The sequence below is a fragment of the Salmo trutta genome, chromosome 19 (genome assembly GCF_901001165.1).
Source record: "Salmo trutta chromosome 19, fSalTru1.1, whole genome shotgun sequence".
Classification (NCBI taxonomy): Eukaryota; Metazoa; Chordata; class Actinopteri; order Salmoniformes; family Salmonidae; genus Salmo; species Salmo trutta.
The window spans coordinates 45,812,997-45,832,381 of record NC_042975.1 but is presented as its reverse complement, the minus strand read 5'-3'; the positions used below and the strand labels follow the sequence as shown (position 1 = coordinate 45,832,381).

General features: G+C 40.7%; 1 protein-coding gene across 1 annotated transcript; it reads right to left on the bottom strand.

Annotated features, from left to right (window-relative positions):
• Positions 1-4,823: 4,823 nt before the first annotated feature.
• Positions 4,824-17,594, bottom strand: sms (spermine synthase). Its single transcript, XM_029701309.1, has 11 exons — positions 17,254-17,594; positions 16,094-16,214; positions 9,227-9,314; positions 8,905-8,969; positions 8,595-8,770; positions 6,385-6,539; positions 6,115-6,204; positions 5,858-5,972; positions 5,559-5,638; positions 5,047-5,162; positions 4,824-4,912 (listed from the first exon to the last, which is right to left on the bottom strand). The coding sequence occupies exons 1-11, from the start codon at positions 17,297-17,299 to the stop codon at positions 4,882-4,884; spliced, it is 1,083 nt and encodes a 360-aa protein (XP_029557169.1). The 5' UTR covers positions 17,300-17,594; the 3' UTR covers positions 4,824-4,881.
• Between the last annotated feature and the right edge of the window lie 1,791 nt (positions 17,595-19,385).

The following is a 19,385-nucleotide window of genomic DNA, read 5'->3' as shown; positions in this document are numbered from 1 at the left end:
GTCGGCTGATTTTCCTTCACTCTGCAGTCCGATTCATCGCAAACCATCTCAATTTGGTTGAGGTCGGGGGATTGTGGAGGCCAGGTCATCTGATGCAGCACTCAATCACTCTCCTTCTTGGTAAAATATCCCTTACACAGCCTGGAGGTGTGTTGGGTCATTGTCCTGCTGAAAAACAAATGATAGTCCTACTAAGCCCAAACCAGACAGGATGGCGTATCGCTGCAGAATGCTGTGGTAGCCATGCTGGTTAAGTGTGACTTGAATTCTAAATAAATCACAGACTGTGTCACCAGCAAAGCACCCCACACCATAACACCTCCTCCATGCTTTACGGTGGGAAATACACATGCAGAGATCATCCATTCACCCACGCAAAGACATGGCGGGTGGAACCAAAAATCTCCAATTTGGACTCCAGACCAAAGGACAAATTTCCACCGTTCTAATGTCCATTGCTCATGTTTCTTGGCCCAAGCAAGTCTCTTTTTCTTATTGGTGTCCTTTAGTAGCTCTGATGAACTTATCCTCTGCAGCAGAGGTAACTTTAGGTCTTCCATTCCTTTGGCGATCCTCATGAGAGCCAGTTTCATCATAGCGCTTGATGGTTTTTGTGTCTGCACTTGAAGAAACATTCAAAGTTCTTGAGATTTTCAAGATTGACTGACTTTCATGTCTTAAGGTAATGATGGACTGTCGTTTCTCTTTGCTTATTTGAGCTGTTCTTGTCATAATACGGACTTGGTCTTTTACCAAATAGGGCTGTCTTCTGTATACCACTCCTACCTAGTCACAACACAACTGATTGGCTCAAACACATTAAGAAGGAAAGAAATTCCATAAATGTACTTTTAAGAAGACACACCTGTTAATTGAAATGCATTCCAGGTGACTACCTCATGAAGCTGGTTGAGAGAATGCCAAGAGTGTGCAAAGCAGTCATCAAGGCAAAGAGCAGCTATTTGAAGAATCTCAAATATAAAATATATTTTGATTTGTTTAACACTTTTTGGGTTACTACATGATTCTATATGTGTTATTTCATAGTTTTGATGTCTTCACTATTATTCTACAATGTAGAAAATAGTAAAAATGAAGAAAAACCCTTGAATGTGTAAGTGTTCTAAAACTTTTGATCGGTCGTGTATTTCCGGAAACAAGAGGCCCATCAACCTCGGGATATCTGGTCTGATGCAGCAGAGGACAGGTCTGACAGGATGGAAGTCCCAGCGTTCCTCTACAACCTGGAAGAAGGTCTAACGGAAGCACACAGAACTTCAAAGGAGCATCTCTGAGCAGCGTCAAAAGAAAATATACTCCAAGCACCCTGGAAGGCCTCCTACGTGGTCTCTGCATGTCGTGGCCCTGTGCTGTATGAGATGCAAGGAAAACGACACAGAGGAATAATGCACCACGACCGCCTCAAGCCCTATGATAGTGAGGTTATCCAGGCGTGGGTCAGGCGACAAATGAATCAGGTCCTACAGCAGTGTAGTCTGCACTGAGATACCCACACACCTGGAACCTCAGCAACTACCTTAGCCACCACCAGATGGCAGCGACACAGCTTCAGACTCCTGAACAGGAGCCAAACAGGAAAACAAAGAAAAGAAGCGGTAACCTGCTGCACGCTGTCGTCGACAGTACAAAACACAAAAAAGTGGAAACGTCAGTCACGGACGAAGACCCGACGGAAAACAAGACAGTGAAGACGACACTGCATGTACAAAAGGTTCACAAACCTGTGAGATACAACAGTAGTTAAATAAGGAAAAGAAAGAACGTGGACTGTGTAGTTTCCAGTCAAGTTATAAGTCAGAGAGACTGTGGACTTTGTTTATTAATCTTTATTGTTTAAGCCGGTAACTTAGTCACCTGTACCGAAGGAACTCGGTACTCCTGGAGGGGGTTAGTGTAGTACAGATGGCATAGCCCTTGTCCCCATGTCTTCTATGCTGCACGTTTTGTATGCATTGATAGCCGCTCATTGGTTAATGGGCGTGCCATGTTTAAGTCAGCCAGTTGTCTAGTATTTTCCACTGTAGTTGAAGGTTTGCTCATCGCATGGTCATCGTTCTGTGCCCGAGCAAGAGGACATAGACATAGCCTGTGTTATTTCCAATTGTATAATAATATCTACTGAATGCCAGTATCTTCATGTGAATTCCCATCATCATCATACCTGTATTATCTGAGAAGTTCCTTCAGTAAATTTCCATCAAACCTGAGTCATTCTTGTGGCAATTCCTTACCCGCGCATCAGTAGCTAGGAAGAGCTATATCCAGTAACATGACAATAAACAGGTAGGTTACAAAAGTGTTGCAACACACCACTACATACTCTTCGGGTTGGGTAGGTTACTTTCTAAATGTAATCTAATCACCTGTCTGAATATCAGTAATGTAACTTCTCCATACCCAAACAATCTGATTACTTTTAGAGGACTTTCCCCTTAAGAGGCTTTAGAAGACAAAAATGATACAATAAACACATTTGGCGTGTCAGTGGTCAGACTCGCTCAGGTGGAATAAACTTAAACTTGCACCTTTTTTCAATGCTGAATTGAATGTCATTGAGAGAACAGAAAGTAATCAAGTAATCTAGTTTTTCAAAAGTATCTAATCGAACTACAATATTTTAGCTGGTAAGTATCTGGTTTGTTTGTAATCAGATTACATGTCATTTACTCCCCAACCCTGCATACTCTGTTTGAGTTCCAGATCCGATCCATGTATACATGCTGGACTGAGAAAATTCACAGGCAGAGGTCACAGAGGGGCTAATGATGGTGAAAGACAATGGACCTGTATGATTTTCTCATGTTCAAACCTATCCAGTGGCGTCCTCTTAAAATTGTTACCTGAGAATTGGCCATTCAGGTTCTACGCACAAGCGAGACAATACGCAAACAGCACAATATGCTAAGAACTCTAATACAAATTGAACAATATCAAATGCTTCATTCATAGAACCAAAGACTTGAGGAAAGCCTGCTCAAGGAAATAGTGTATTACTAGTGTTTACTTGACCAATATACAAACTCTACGGCAAAACAAACGGTGGGGCAAATACATTTGAGACACAAAGGAGTTGTGACAACTCACAAGTATAAATGTGTGGGTGGATTTTAGAACCACACTGAGTATGCAAACTACTGAAAATGTTATTACAAAAGTTACCACCTGCCATAACACAATTAAATACTTGTACCCCCCAGTTCTCTTTCTGACATTTTGCATTGGTTACTTGATTTTTCTTGATTTTTAGTTGGAACCGAAATTGTCAGTCAGATTAGCTAGTAATCCAAGATGTTAAAACTATCCAATACACTATTGAAAATAAACATTTCCTTGCAAAAGGAACCAAATATTTTTTTCTCCAACTCGTTTTAATAGCAGGTAGTCACTGCTGAACAACATTAATTTGTTTCCAGTGGGATAAAACAGCATTTGGTGAAATAATATCCAATAAATAAATTTAACAAAGCACCACAATAATGATCAAAGGCATGAATGTGCACTGTGTATATGGTAAGCTACATTCAATAAAACTTTCATTTTCCAGCACATGCAAACAGAATTTTAGATTTTTTTTAAAACAAAGTATGTAAAAAAACAAAGCATTACAAGCAAGAAACCGCCACAAAGGAGGACCCTTTTCCCTTTTAAAAACACGTTCGGACACTTCAGCCTCGATGGGCAGAGTCACACTGCCTTTTCAACATCTTGAAAAGCACCTGTAATCAAAAATCACACTCAAGCCACAGTTACAACAGAAGAGGAAAATCAAATCACACAAACAAGACATTCAGTTGAAACTATGGTGAGCACATATTCTATCACACAATCAGAACCCAAAAGCTATTGTATGTTGGTGCTGCTTTTAGAACCCAAATTTGAAAAGTAACCCAGAGGGACAGGTGCATAAAGTGTGTGTCAATACTTGCCTGGTCCCAGATCTCTATGAGCTTTAAGCAACTCCTCAGGAGTATTGTTGCCCTTTCAAACATGTATAAGACATGTAACATGTATGGTATGACAACAATAGTCAGAGAAGTCTAAAGCCCAGACAGGTCTGGGACCAGGCTATAGTCAGAGAAGTCTAAAGCCCAGACAGGTCTGGGACCAGGCTATAGTCAGAGAAGTCTAAAGCCCAGACAGGTCTGGGACCAGGCTATAGTCAGAGAAGTCTAAAGCCCAGACAGGTCTGGGACCAGGCTATAGTCAGAGAAGTCTAAAGCCCAGACAGGTCTGGGACCAGGCTATAGTCAGAGAAGTCTAAAGCCCAGACAGGTCTGGGACCAGGCTATAGTCAGAGAAGTCTAAAGCCCAGACAGGTCTGGGACCAGGCTATAGTCAGAGAAGTCTAAAGCCCAGACAGGTCTGGGACCAGGCTATAGTCAGAGAAGTCTAAAGCCCAGACAGGTCTGGGACCAGGCTATAGTCAGAAGTCTAAAGCCCAGACAGGTCTGGGACCAAGGCTATAGTCAGATAAATCTAAAGCCCAGACAGGTCTGGGACCAGCTATAGCAATGCTGAAATTCTGAGTCATCCTCTACAGTAGGTTTCAGTGTATCCAGTGGTAGCAGCCCCACAGCGCTCCCTGGAGGGCACACGCAAAAACAGCCCAACTCAAACTATCCAATTAACAGAAATACAATCTCTTGCAAGTTTAGACCTAAAATTATAAAACCAACATCTAAAAAGAGTTTGAGAGTTGGACATGGAAGGATAAAAATAAAAATAAAAACAGTGTGAGTAGAGATTTTTTTTTTTTGGGGGGGGGGGGGTCATATCTCCCCTCAGTGCGATAGCGGATCATGGGGGGGGACAGTTTTCACATTCCGGCAGGCAGGGCTTGAAGGGGAGAGAGGGAGCTCTTTACTTCTTCCAAACGGTGTAGAAAACCCACCTGAGTTCATTAAGGAGAATTGCATGCAAACAACAAGCAAACACACATCTCTGTATGAATGTTCGACTAGGTCTGGCTGTAAATGGGACAAGTGTCTGATAACGTCAATATATATATATATTTTTGAAGGATACAGTTCCATATAAGAGGGCACACACACCACCTCCTTGGAAAAGTCCACAGGACATGAGAGCCTTCCCAGCTGTTCCTCATAGAGAGCCAGTGCCTCAGTCAGATTTGCACAGTTTCCCTGAGGACACACAACTCAGGGTTAAAACATGGACCACATGTGACAAAATATATGTATGTATCATTAAACATCACACTTGGATAAATTTCTCTCATAAACAACAAAGACCCAAGAGGCAGACGGCACGGGGCTCCTGAGTGGCGCAGCGGTCTAAGGCACTGCATCACAATGCTAGAGGTGTCATTACAGACCCTGGTTCGCTTCCAGGCTGTATCACAACCGGCCGTGATTGGGAGTCCCATAGGGCGGCGCACAATTGGCCCAGTGTCGTCCGGTTTAAGGTTTGGTCGGGGTAGGCCGTCATTGTAAATAAGAATTTGTTCTTATTAACTGACTTGACTAGTTAGTAGAGTGACTGTATGAAGCATTCAGCTAATATGAGAAAGGCAGTTTTACCTGTGTGAAGTACTTCCCAGTAGGACGCAGTACTTTGATTGAAAGATCCAAGATAAGCTGTAGGAACTCCCATGTAGAGTCTGAGACATAGTAAACCATCTGTCAATCAATTATGTGAGTGTGCCATATAAGCCTATTTCCTCCTATCCAAGAAACAGTTTAACATTACACTGTCCACATTCTAAATCAGATCAATTCTTTGCGATGGGGTACAATGCAGTTCCTCCATACCGGTATTCATCAACATACAGTTAGAAATTCATGTCCAAGAGAACCTCATGAAAGCATCTGTCACTCACCTTCCTCTGGCGCTGTGGAGATTGGAACTGCTGTGAGGTCATTGATGACGTAATCAAACGTCTTCCCTTCCTCAACATACTTTTTCAGAACCGGAACACAGTCCTCCACCAACACCTGGAAATATAGTCATGGTAACCCCTCATAGTAACATAAGAGACCATATAGACCAGTTCAACCCTTTCAAGAGTAGTGGGCAAATGACAAATATTCCATCTCTACTAAGGAAAAGTGCAATGGACAGCACTGTAATCCTCACCTGGTAACAGTCTCCCTTCAGGTTGTCCAGAACACTTCCACAAGCCTTCCTCATGTGCGTCCTGCACCCATCAATCACCATTTGGTCGATGTAGACACTTTGTCAAGGCATTACAAACCAGGCACAGATCACAGACCAGATAGTCCTACCGGGTTACGTCTTAAAAACAATGCTCAAAAGGTTAGTGTTAAATAGTTTGGGTGCAAATCCCTGAAGCAACATGTTAACTGGGCACAGAGGGAAGTGACAGATAGCGTCCTGAAAGGATATCTCCACCATGGTGATCATCTTTGGCTTGAGTTTGACGGCCTCAGCGAGGATTCCTCCATCACCGCCTCCTAAGATCAGCACCTCTTTTCCTGTATAGTTCTCTTTCCCTCTGCCCATGATGGCCTGGGTGTAGGGCAGGTCACTCTCTGCCAGATCTGCCATATAATTACATTACAATATCATTAGATATGCCATTACTGAAACCCAGTCAAATGTTACTCTTATTAGATTCAGATTTCAAATCATGAAAAATTACAATAGTGACCGCAATTACAGTAAATAACAATTATAAAAGTAAATATAAATTAATGATAATCGTGAGCAGTAAGTGATGGAACAATTATCAAAAATGATATCTTAAAAGGGATAGTTCACACAAATATCACATTAGTTTCCTTACCTTGTATGCAGTCTATGGACAAGGTAAGACATGCTTTGGTTTGATTAGATTTTCCTGGCAGTTTTCAAACGCTAATGTTTTAGTATTTGTGGCACAAATCCCATTTAAGTCATGCACTTCTCACACATCATGTCCAATTAATCAGAACGTATGTCAAATGTATTGCGAAGCTCAACAAAAATCATGTATAGATGATTAGAACACAATGTGTGGAAAAACACTAATAAATCGGTACCATGCCTTAAATGGGATGTGCCACAAACGCTAAAACGAGAGCATTTGGAAACAGTGCCCGGGAAATTAAACCAAAGCATGGATTGGTGTCATACCTCGTCCATAGACCGCTTACAGAGTAAGGAAACCAATATGCCATTTTAGTGAACTATCCCAATAAATCACGGCCTGTAGGAATCAAAGTACAGAGTTGAGTGGTTGGAAATCCCGCTCATCGCTTACGTAGCGCCGTTTGCACACTGGCGCTCCACATCCTCTCCAACCGCTTCGCTAAAAACCACTCCAAACTCAAATATATATATATATATATATATATATATATATATATATATATATATATATATATTTTTCTTTTTTTTTAAACTGTCACTCCAAATTTGCTCCATTCATTAAAATCACAATTTAACCAACATCCATCTATTTTAGTGTCTACCTGGACCTATAATATGGTTTTGAAGTATTGAAACCAAACTTCATGATTTCAATGAAACCATATGAGCTACATGTCATATTAAACAGCATATAATCACTAAATAGGTCAGGATCCAGACAGGGATCCTAATAAGGGACAATATATTATTAGCCTATTATTTCAATTATTTCAGGGCTATGGCCTACAAACACATAAATTGTGAAGCATTTGCGAGTTCGACACACTAGGCTGGCAGGGACATTATAGCGCTCAGCATTTAAACATTGTATTAAATCATTAGTCTATAAATTGAGCATATAGGCTGTGACTTACTTAGAATTAAATAAAATGTAAACGAAAAATGCCTTATTAGGCTCAGTCCACAGTGTCTTTGAATTTTGAAACAAGAGTTTGGTCAGAGTCTAACTTCAGGCTCATGCGATGGTGCCTGGAGAGCAGGCCAGCAGTGGAGAATACCCTCTCCACACTTGCAGAACCACTGGGGATGCTAAACACCCTTCGAGGCACTCTTGCCAGGCTGGACAGGGATGAGGAGTTATATTTAGGTAGGCCTAAAAGGTTTAGGCTAAATAACCCTATGAAAACAGAATGCTCCTTGAAAGAGGTAATATGCCAGGCTTATTGGGCCAACATCAATGATAGCCTATCATATAGATAATAGAACGAAAATTAACAAAAAACTTAGAGATCTGATTAAAAAAAAGAGTGTTTTACACACTTTGCTACAATGACACACTTAGCTAGCTACCTACCTCCTTCCTTCCTCATGTGCACGTAGTAAGTACACCATCATGCTTTCAGGATATGGCTTTTCAGATTCCACAATGATTCTTTAGTTGTGGACTCTACATCACCGCACTCCCTCTCTTGCTCTTGGTCCTCATCTTTGTAAGTCACCTTGATTTTGCACCTGTGTGTTTAATCTGTTTCTTTATGAAAATATTTAGCAAAGTCCATGACAGTAGCTAAAGGGGCTATAGCAGCACACCAGTAGCCTACAAATGCTTGCTGGGCCAGGCATGCCCTGAGTGAAATTGGAGCGGGCGAGAAGGCTGACGCTCCAGCCTTTGGGAAACTCGCTCCGTGCTTCAATCATATTGGACACGCTCAGATACTCTGGTAGGAATGTTATACTTTACTCACTAACATCCCCATTGAGGATCAGGATATTGCCAAACTGCTGTGAGTGCAAGATCTTTATGTTCTGGTATGCAGAGTCCTCATCGTATACAACCCGATCGATGTCATACTCCACCAGTCTGCCGTCTGCCGTGGGCCAGTATCGATCAACAGCTGCACCTCGTGTCAGAGCTGGGAGCCTGGGGATGGGGGGGGGAATAGTCAATCATGTTCATGGTGACAGGGTAATCACGTCACACTACAGCTTGTGTAGCTCTCCAGTCATCACACAACAAGGCCACTACAGTATGATCATCCACCACTCGGGGCTTACCTCTTGACCCTCCTAATGTTTCCATGTAGGAGACTTTTTAGCTTCTTTTCCAGTGCATTCAAAAGCTGAGAGAAAAACAGAAAAAATGTATTTATTATGTTGCATATCCCAATGTTACATTAAGCAAAATATCCTAAATGTCAAAATAGTCCAAAGGCCTATGGTCAAGTGTTGCTGTTACGAACTCATGGAAAGGTGTCTTACTAAGGGCATTCTGAAGGTCTGTTAAATAATATTTTTTTTCAAATATATATTTCCGTTATTGTGATTGGATATTAGCAGGTCCAGTGCAAAGACAATTGTTTTTCCTCTCGTCACCTACATTATCTATTTGTGCAATGTTATCTCCTTCACAACACTGCAGATCAACGGTAACCAGACCTTGGGAGTGCACACGCAGAATAACCAACCTGAAGAGAGACAGAGAGAAAGAAGCACAGAGTTAAAGTGAGGGGGAGAATAGCATTGATTCTAGGCTATAACTTCTCACTCACTTCCCTCCTTAAACCTAGAGCTCATGATTAGCAGATATCCTATAGGCTACGGCTGTGGCATGAGAGGTTGTGACCTATTACTGACCTAACCTTTCTGAAAGCACAGTGGAGAGCCAGGGGCAGCTGAAGGTTGAGCATTTTTTAGCCAAAATGGTGTGTTGTGTTGCTGCGGGCAGCCATATTCATGCAGGCTTAGGCCCACACAATGCCTCACCAGCTGTGTTTACCACTCGCCACACAAAACAGGAAGCAGCAAAGCCCTTTGATCCGATACACAAAGCCACTAAAGGGCCATGCTTTCAACTGAACGAAAGCCATTGTTGTACCAATGATACACTTAACTGGCCAATCAATGGTCTTCCTAAAGAGTGTCTGACCACTGTAACACACCTGGTGTTTTCATTAGGCAGTCTGGGTATTGGTAAAAAGAACAGGGATTTTACAAATTCCTCACACACATTAAATATTTCTCAATTCCAACATTTTTGTGCAGCCTGTATAGCCTTCCCTTTCATCCCGACAGATAACTGCCGTTAGAGTATTTGCTGAGGGAATATTACACTGTTGAGCTAACTACATTGTTTGCAATTTCAATTTTGTGATGGATCTAAGATGTTATCTACCAATACAGTTCAGATACAGTCATTTCCATGTAAAAGAACCCATGAGCACCAACATGAAGTTTATAGGAGCAGGTCACATTTTGTGTCGATTGAAGAGAGTCAATATTTTGGGGAAATGAAGGCATTGATAGGTTTTTCAACCATTTTCCATCCTAAAAATAAGGAATAAGCAAAGGCTTTGATTTCTGGTCACACAGATGGAACATAGGACTTTTTCTAGTAATGTTTTTTAAGACCTAAGGTATTAGAAATACATTAAAACACAATAATGTTGAAGTCCCCTGCCAAATAATATAGTTTTACAGAAATTATTTGCTTTCTGTAAAAGCTTATGAAATTGTCATTCCGTTACAAACACCTTTATGTTTTCTAATTTCTCTACCTCGTTTTTCAGCATCACTGTGCCTTCTTTAAGGTCTGAAAAAGGCATGATGCCGAAATGTTAGTAGTTTACCAAATAAATTACTGGGAGTTTGGAAGTAATTAAGTATAGATAGGATGTGGATAGATAGAATGTGCAACAATTTTTTATAGCTTACAGTTTATTCGCTGTTAGCACATCTACACAAAAAAAAATTATATTGGTGCGCATGCTTTTTATTAGCGGTTCACAGAAGTAACAAGTAAAAGTAGACCTACCAATTAGTTTTTACTGATAACAATTTTGTTTACGAATAAGCGATCAAAAATGTGCCACTTACCAAATCAGGCACACCACGTAATTTCAATATGGAAATTTGGGTAATATTTGGTTGAGAAATTTATCAACGAGATTTCAACCTTTATTCACCCATTCAAAAAGACAGCCAGAAGTTTGTTCAATGCCCAATGTGTTATCACTATGGTTTCAACCATCTAAAAGCACAACCAAATTCCAATGGAAAAACAATGTCTGATTTTTGGTTTAGTTGTCATCTAAATGTTTTATCACTGCGCTTTCAACCATTTAAAAGCACAACAAAGTTCAAATGGGATTAATATATATTAAAAATGGGAATACAAATGTCAGATATTTTGTATTTACAATTAAAGTCAGAAGTTTACATACACTTTAGGTTGGAGTCATTAAAACTTGTTTTTCAACCACTCCACAAATTTCTTGTAAAACTATAGTTTTGGCAAGTCGGTTAAGACATCTACTTTGTGCTTGACACAATTAATTTTACACTAAGTTGACTGTGCCTTTTAAACACCTTGGAGAATTCCAGAAAATTATATCATGGCTTTAGAAGCTTCTGATAGGCTAATTCACATCATTTGAGTCAATTGGAGGTGTACCTGTGGATGTATTTCAAGGCCTACCTTCAAACTCAGTGCCTCGTTGCATGACATGATGGGAAAATCAAAAGAAATCAGCCAAGACCTCAGAAAAAAATATTGTAGACCTCCACAAGTCTGGTTCATCCTTGGGAGCAATTTCCAAACACCTGAAGATACCACATTCATCTGTACAAACAATAGTACGCAAGTATAAGCACCATGGGACCGCGCAGCCGTCATACCGCTCAGGAAGGAGATGCGTTCTGTCTCCTAGAGATGAACGTACTTTGGTGCGAAAAGTGCAAATCAATCCCAGAACAACAGCAAAGGACCTTGTGAAGATGCTGGATGAAACAGGTACATAAGTATCTATAGCCACAGTAAACAAGTCCTATATCGACATAACCTGAAAGGCCGCTCAGCAAGGAAGAAGCCACTGCTCCAAAACTGCCATAAAAAAGCCAGACTACGGTTTGCAACTGCACATGGGGACAAAGACAATTATTTTTGGAGAAATGTCCTCTGGTCTGATGAAACAAAAATAGAACCGTTTGGCCATAATGACCATCGTTATGTTTGAAGGAAAAAGGGGGAGGCTTGCAAGCCGAAGTACACCATCCCAACTGTGAAGCACGGAGGTGGTAGCATCATGTTGTGGGGGTGCTTTGCTACAGGAAGGCATGGTGCACTTCACAAAACAGATGGCATCATGAGGTAGGAAAATTATGTGGCTATATTGAAGCAACATCTCAACACATCAGTCAGGAAGTTGAAGCTTGGGCGCAAATGGGTCTTCAAAATGGACAATGACTCCAAGCATACTTCCACAGTTGTGGCAAAATGGCTTAAGGACAACAAAGTCAAGGTATTGGAGTGGCCATCACAAAGCCCTCACCTCAATCATATAGAACATTTGTGGTCAGAACTGAAAAAGCATGTGCGAGCAAGGAGGCCTACAAACCTGACTCAGTTACACCAGCTCTGTCAGGAGGAATGGGAAGCTTATTGTGGGAAGCTTGTGGAAGGCTACCTGAAACATTTGACCCACGTTCAACAATTTAAAGGCAATGCTACGAAATACTCATTGAGTGTATGTAAATGTCTGACCCACTGGGAATGTGATGAAATAAATAAAACCTGAAATAAATCACACTCCTATTATTGTGGAAAAACTGAGTTTAAATGTATTTGGCTAAGGTGTATGTAAACTTCTGACTTCAACTGTATACATCAACTTAATGAGTTATCACTGTGCTTCAGCTAATAGCATAACCAAGATTCCGTGCAGAATATGATTGCATAGGAAGTATAGTTACAGTAAACTAACCTCAAAATGTGGCCATGGATGCGTTACTCATTTTTAAAAGGTTGAATAAATACTGTTACATTCAGGGGTAAAAGTACATTCCATGTCTTACCGGTATGGGACCTACTATATAGTCATAGATTTACATAAGGAACACATTAATTTATGGCGTTTGTGTCTGATTGTCAAACAATCCCTTCAAAAACCGCTCCTGTTGGCTAGCCATGCACGTTTGTCCACTCACAAAATAATTCCAGCATCTCAAAAGTGGACCTGCAATTTGATGAACGGAGAGAGAAATATGTTACAAAAAAAATCTAATAATGTAATGACATTCAGCAATTGTCACTAAGCTTGTAGTATGAATTGATGCATCCACTGCTGTAAGCTACGCATGCACGTCTCAATCTCGGTCACTTATCACCGCCTTAATGTATAACGAAAGTATTACTGAATTCTGTTTAGTTGACAAAAAAACAAAAATCAACATTTGAAGCATTTGTAATGCTTGGATAGTTTCATCTGAGCTACTGGCTTAATCCTAATTTGTATTAAAGTTAAAGAATAGGACTAAATCAAACTTTATTTAAAGCTACAATATGTAACTTTTGGGGGGACTCGACTAAATTCACATAGAAATGATAGTTATAGATCGGTCACTCATTAAAAGCAAGCTTAAGAAGCAGCAGATCCATTTCTATGCTTCCCATTCTTCAGTTTTGTACACCAGCTTCAAACAACCAAAAATATTGTATTTTCAGCTATGTAAAATGTTTCACAGCGGTTTAGATGGTACAAGTTTCAAGTTCCTTCGGCGTACACATCAGCGACAAACTGAAATGGTTCACCCACACAGAGTGTGGTGAAGAAGGCGCAACAGTGCCTCTTCAACATCAGGAGGCTGAAGAAATTTGGCTTGGCACCTTAAACTTTTACAGATGCACAATTGAGAGCATCCTATCGGGCTGCATCACTGCTTGGTCACAGCAACTGCACCGCCCGCAACCGCAGGGCTCTCCAGAGGGTGGTGCGGTCTGCCTAACACATCACCGGGGGCAAACTACCTTCCCTCCAGGACACCTGCAGCACCCGATGTCACAGGAAGGCCAAAAACATCATTAAGGACAACAACCACCCGAGCCACTGCCCGTTCACCCCGCTATCATCCAGAAGGCAAGGTCAGTACAGCTGCATCAAACAGCTTCCATCTCAAGGCCAGACTGTTAAATAGCCATGACTAGCACAGAGGCTGCTGCTCTATATACATAGACTTAAAATCACTGGCCAGTTTAATAAACGTAAAACACCAGTCACATTAAACATTTGTTTATATATCTTGCATTACTCATCTCATATGTATATACTGTATCTTAGTCTATGCCGCTCTGTCATTGCTCGTCTATATATTTATATATTCTAAATTACATTCCTTTACTTAGATGTGTGTATTGGGGTATGTTGTGAAATTGTTAGATATTACTGCACTGTCGGAGCTAGAAACACAAGCGTTTCGCTACACCCGCAATAACATCTTCTAAACACTTGTATGTGACCAATAACATTTGATTTGATTTACAATGATTCCCTGAACAATGACTGCTTGTTTTGTCACAAACTGAAATTAGGCGAACTATTCAACATTTTTAAGCCTTGAGACATGGAATGTGCATGTTTTTCATTCTGAGTGTGAATGGGAAAAACAGAATTAAGTGCATTTGAACGGGTATGTTAGTAAGAGCCTGGCGCACCGGTTTGTGTCAAGAACTGCAAAGCTGCTGGGTTTTTCATGCGCAACAATTTCCCGTGTGTATCAACAATGGTCCACCACCCAAAGGACATCCAGCCAACTTCACACAATTGTGGGAAGCATTGGAGTCAACATGAGCCATCATCCCTGTGGAACACTTTCAACACATTGTAGAGTCCATGCCCTGAGAAATTGAGGCTGTTCTGGGGGCAAAGGGGGCCCACTCTGGTCTTGGCATGTGCACTCCAGTCAACAGCTCGCAGATACAGTGCGGGTAGGCTACCTACATGAGATTACAAATGGACAATTGAGCAATATTTTATTTTGTCACACGGCAGCCAAGCATCATGTCACCAGAATAAGACACTCAATATTTATTGGAAAGGAGCGTCAAGCTCATCATCATGCACGTTCACCACCCTGCGAAGTTCATTATAACTTATTTCATCTGTAGCCTAATAAACTGCACGCTTTCCCGAGTCGTAGTGCTTGGACCACACAACATATTTTTGCGTGACTCCAAATTTACTTCAATATGGTGGTTGTTATCTCAATATTTGCGCATAAAAAAAAAGGTGCCTCCACCTCCATTTCTTACATAATTAATTTCAGGCACAAAAATAACCTACCTTGTCTAGCGTATTGTTTTGTCGACATTTGGAAAGTTTACCGACAAATTTGCTGTTTCCATCAGGCCTGTCGTGACCCTCTTTTATCCAACATGTACTTTACTTGCGTAAAAAAGGTTGGATGGAAATGCGATTATAGAAATATAATTATTTATAATAGGAAGCAGTGGAAAGCAACATCATTCTAGTTTGGAACAATCTGTTGACTGCATTTGACCTAACAGATCAGCATGCAAACTTATGGTGAATCTAAGCAGCCCTAAGAGGAGACAGGGTACAGATTTGGTCCAGTCTGGACCAACCAAATTCGGTATTGTTTGGTGGCGGAGCTCATTAGAATAATAGCCAGTGTGTAGAATAATATCCAAACATGCAAAGGAGCATAATAAAATGTTCTACCTTTGTGCACCTATTCACGAACAGAATTACATTTATAATTAGGCCTTTTTGTATAGTACAGATCAAGGACCCATGATGTCATTCTGTTCCTGCGTTACCTTCTTCTATTCACTTACTGTAGTTCAATAACCAAAATAGATTTTTTCAAACTCAAGGTGTCACGTCATTCTTTCTGCAGACATCTTTGAATCTTAACTCGACGTAGATATTTAACCAAGTTTTTGAGAAATGTAGTCACAAACTGAGGGAGATTTTACTGTCATTCTGTTACCAAACTTTGCATCTGCGCCTCAAGAAAATTGTTGAAAGTAGACTTCTGCATATACATCGGTGTATGGTTTGTTAAACTTTGCAATCAATGTTTTTTGTTTGGCAAACATTTTAAAGTGAAAAAGTGAGTCGGTGTCACATGGAAATGCCCATACATGAACTAGTGGCACCCTGCCCTACGGAGTGCCTAAAAAAATTCATTCACTTCCATTTTATCTTGGAAGATTGTAACCATGACCACATAATCTTCAATTCATTAACCCCTGTGCAAAGCATAGCATGGTAGCTTGTTATCTATCAATAGTTTGAATACATCCCCATTGACTGTCTCCTGTGCTTTTTTATGTCTATTTATTATTATAGCACTTTGACTTTCTGAAGAAAAAAATATATATATTTATTCTACAAAATATATTGATTGTGACATAAATAATGACAGTGTTGATTGAACTGGTGCCTACCTGCCATTCTTGCCAATGAAGGTAGCAAGGTATCCATGTCCCTCAGTGTCATGGACAGTCTCTGTCATTTCCTGCTCTTGAAATATAGACTGCAGCCCACGCACAGTTGAAGGACAGTCAGCTAAACAGAAAAGGAGAGGGGTATACAATGGTGAGAACACAGTTATGACCACAACAACCACCTCGTGAAATAGGCTATAGCTCAGACATCTCGGTGTTTCACAGCTCCTAGTGTGAGTAGGCCTGCTAGGTAGGGGATTAGCCCTGGGAGCCTCTTTCAACCCCAACTAAACAGAATGTATCAGGTGTGTTCGAGAGGGCCAATGACTGCAGTCCCTGTGTAGGTTTAAGTAGGTGTCATCTTCCTAGGTATATAAGAATGGGTTTCTTACTGCACCTTGTAACAACCACCTATAATATTTGGCGAAAATTACGAATAATACTCTTGATAACTAGCTAGCTACTGTATGTTTTAATCTTAACTGAGTGTGCACCATACAGGCAGACCATACTGTTAGTTGAAAGTGCTATGCAGCACAATGCAAAGAAAATGATGGCAGTAGCCTAATTTAACTAGAAAATTAATCTTGCAAGCCTTTTTACAGTGAGTGGCTATGGATATCATACCGATTATTGGCCACTGGGACCTTGTGCTTTATTGATGGCTAGCCTCATCAATAAGCATGGTCACCATTGTTTAGCTAGTCGCAGTTTGACTGTCTGTCCAGTCACGCAGACAGGCGCAGCAGCACACACATGGCTTTGCTAATCTAGTTAGCTTGCTAGCAACTGCGCGAAAGGTCATATTACCCGTTTGCCTGTCAATCTGCTGGCAACCAGTGACTTGGAATTATGCTACCTAGCTAGCTATCAAGATAGCGGATGCCATTTAGCTAGTCATAATCTTACTCAGTATTAACGAGTCGTGTCCTCGGAGAACCCCCACCCACCCCCACTAATCGTGCATAGCTAGCTAGCTATATTATGCAAGTATATTGGACAGACTGCGCGTATTGTCAACGATTAGCTAGCTAACGTACAGTAGTTAGCTAGCTAGATGAGGATAGACAACGGCCCATGTCCTGTAGTGCAACCTGGTCTCAGAGCATTTCGTGCTGAAACCGTTCGTAGTCTAGCGAATGCCCATGTGTGCAATTTACCTGGCGCTGAGAGGTTGAAGTCGAGGGTGTAATGTCGCAGTGCCATGACTGGGTACAGCCGTCAGCCATGCCTGGAGTAGGCAGCCGGTGTGAAAACGGAGTTTGCCTGTGGAGATTGAAGGAGGAACCGTGGGGCCGTGATCGTACTGCCAGTACCGCTGCTGCTGCTTGAGTGAGAGGGTTTTCTAGAACGCAGACTGGTCTGTTTGTGGGCTCGCAGGGGGATGGTCCGATGACTCTGTGACTAGTCTACCTCGTGCTTTGTTCAGACTAGGTCTACAGTAGGCTTCCTGTGAGTTGGGCAGAGAGAGACCTGTTCCCAAACGAACTGTTTTTATATTTCTTGAGATTAAAGGCCCAGTGCAGTCAAAAACGTTTAATATATATATTTCCACACTGAGTTTGGAATACTATGAAATTGTAGAAATTATGATAATTTCCTTCTAGTGATGAAAAGAACACCTGAAATGTCAGCCTGTTTTGGTGGGATGGAGTTTTGGCCTGCCTGGTGACATCACCGTAAACTAGTTAATAGACCAATAAGAAAGAGATCTGCCAATAACAGCTAGTTTTATTTTTTCCCTTCCCCACTCAGACCACTGCCAGACAGTCCTAGAACAATTATTGCTTAAGAAATTGCTCTTTGCTAAGAAGCTATTTTTGTTTATTGGGGAGAATTTTTATGGAAAACAATCACTGTAAGGTACTTAACTGTTACCCAGAAAATATTTGACATTGAGATAAAAATGTCTGCATTGGAGCTTTAATATTTTATATGTGTTCCACACTCCAGTCCTTTGCAGGGATGGGCAACTTCAGCCCGAAGCATCCAGCCAATTTAATAGGCACATCTCGCAGTGTATTTTAATTTAGTTTAATGAAACTAGAGATTTAGCTGAGTAGCCTAAGCAGCTGATTTCTTATGCATTTCATCTCAGTGCTTGGGAAGTGAACTGCTTTGACCAATCAAAAATGTCCTTTTGGTACAAAGATCCTGATTAAATGGGGGAGATTTTGGAGATTTCATATAAGTAATAACAGAAGGGAAAGCTTCCATTCCCACTGAAAGGTGACTTCAAGCTGTGTGGCTCTTAGATGTAAAAAATAAATACAAAAAATCTGCAATTTCAGTGTGTTTAATGAAAACACTTGCAGCCCACATCTTGATATTAAGTAATCCAAAATGTAATTGGCTATTTTTAAGAATGTAACTGTAATCTGATTAGGGCCACACATTTAAGTAATCTGGGTTGATTAGTTACTTAGTTTTCGTAATCTGATTACATTATAATCCTTGTTACATGTAATCTGTTATAGTGTCGCGTGGACGTCCTTCCAAATCCTGTCTCGTTCACTCGACTATTGAAAGTTTGGGAAACTTCAGTATTGGATTTGGCGTTTGAATGGGAGTGCTGGCATTCAGCAATAGTGAACCTGTTTAATTTTAGTGGAGATCCCTCAAAAATCATTCTCACTATAGCACATTAGTAATAGTCAGACAAATACACTGAGTGGACAATACATTAAGAACATCTTCCTAATATTGAGTTGCAACTTCCGGCGCTCGTTTACAGTGAACACTGAGACTGTACCCTTACAGTTTTAGGAATTAGGCTATTGTGGCTATTTGAGTATAATGTAGGCCTACCAACAAAACCAATGGAGCAAATCCCATAACATTTTCACAAAGAAATAGCTTTTGATTTCTATGATATAGCCTACAGTAGCCTATATGTGGCCTCCATTGCATGAGACTTTTAAAAACTCATTAAAATGCAAATCAATTGATAAAATTTTTGACATGTGTTTTTCTGGATTTTTTTTATGTTATTCTGTCTCTCACTGTTCAAATAAACCTACCATTAAAATTATAGACTGATCATTTCTTTGTCAGTGGGCAAACGTACAAAATCAGCAGGGGATCAAATACTTTTTTCCCTCACTGTATGTGAATGCTTCCATACAGCTGTTACACAGTAGGTATTGTACAGCATAGCACAGATCATTTTCGACCAACCTTCACTTGGCAATAGTTTCTCAATTCCCGACTTGGAAAACGACACGTCTTGTGAAAGTCCATGTCTAGCTGCAGGGGGTTCGTTTGAATTTGCACTGAACAAAAATATAAACGC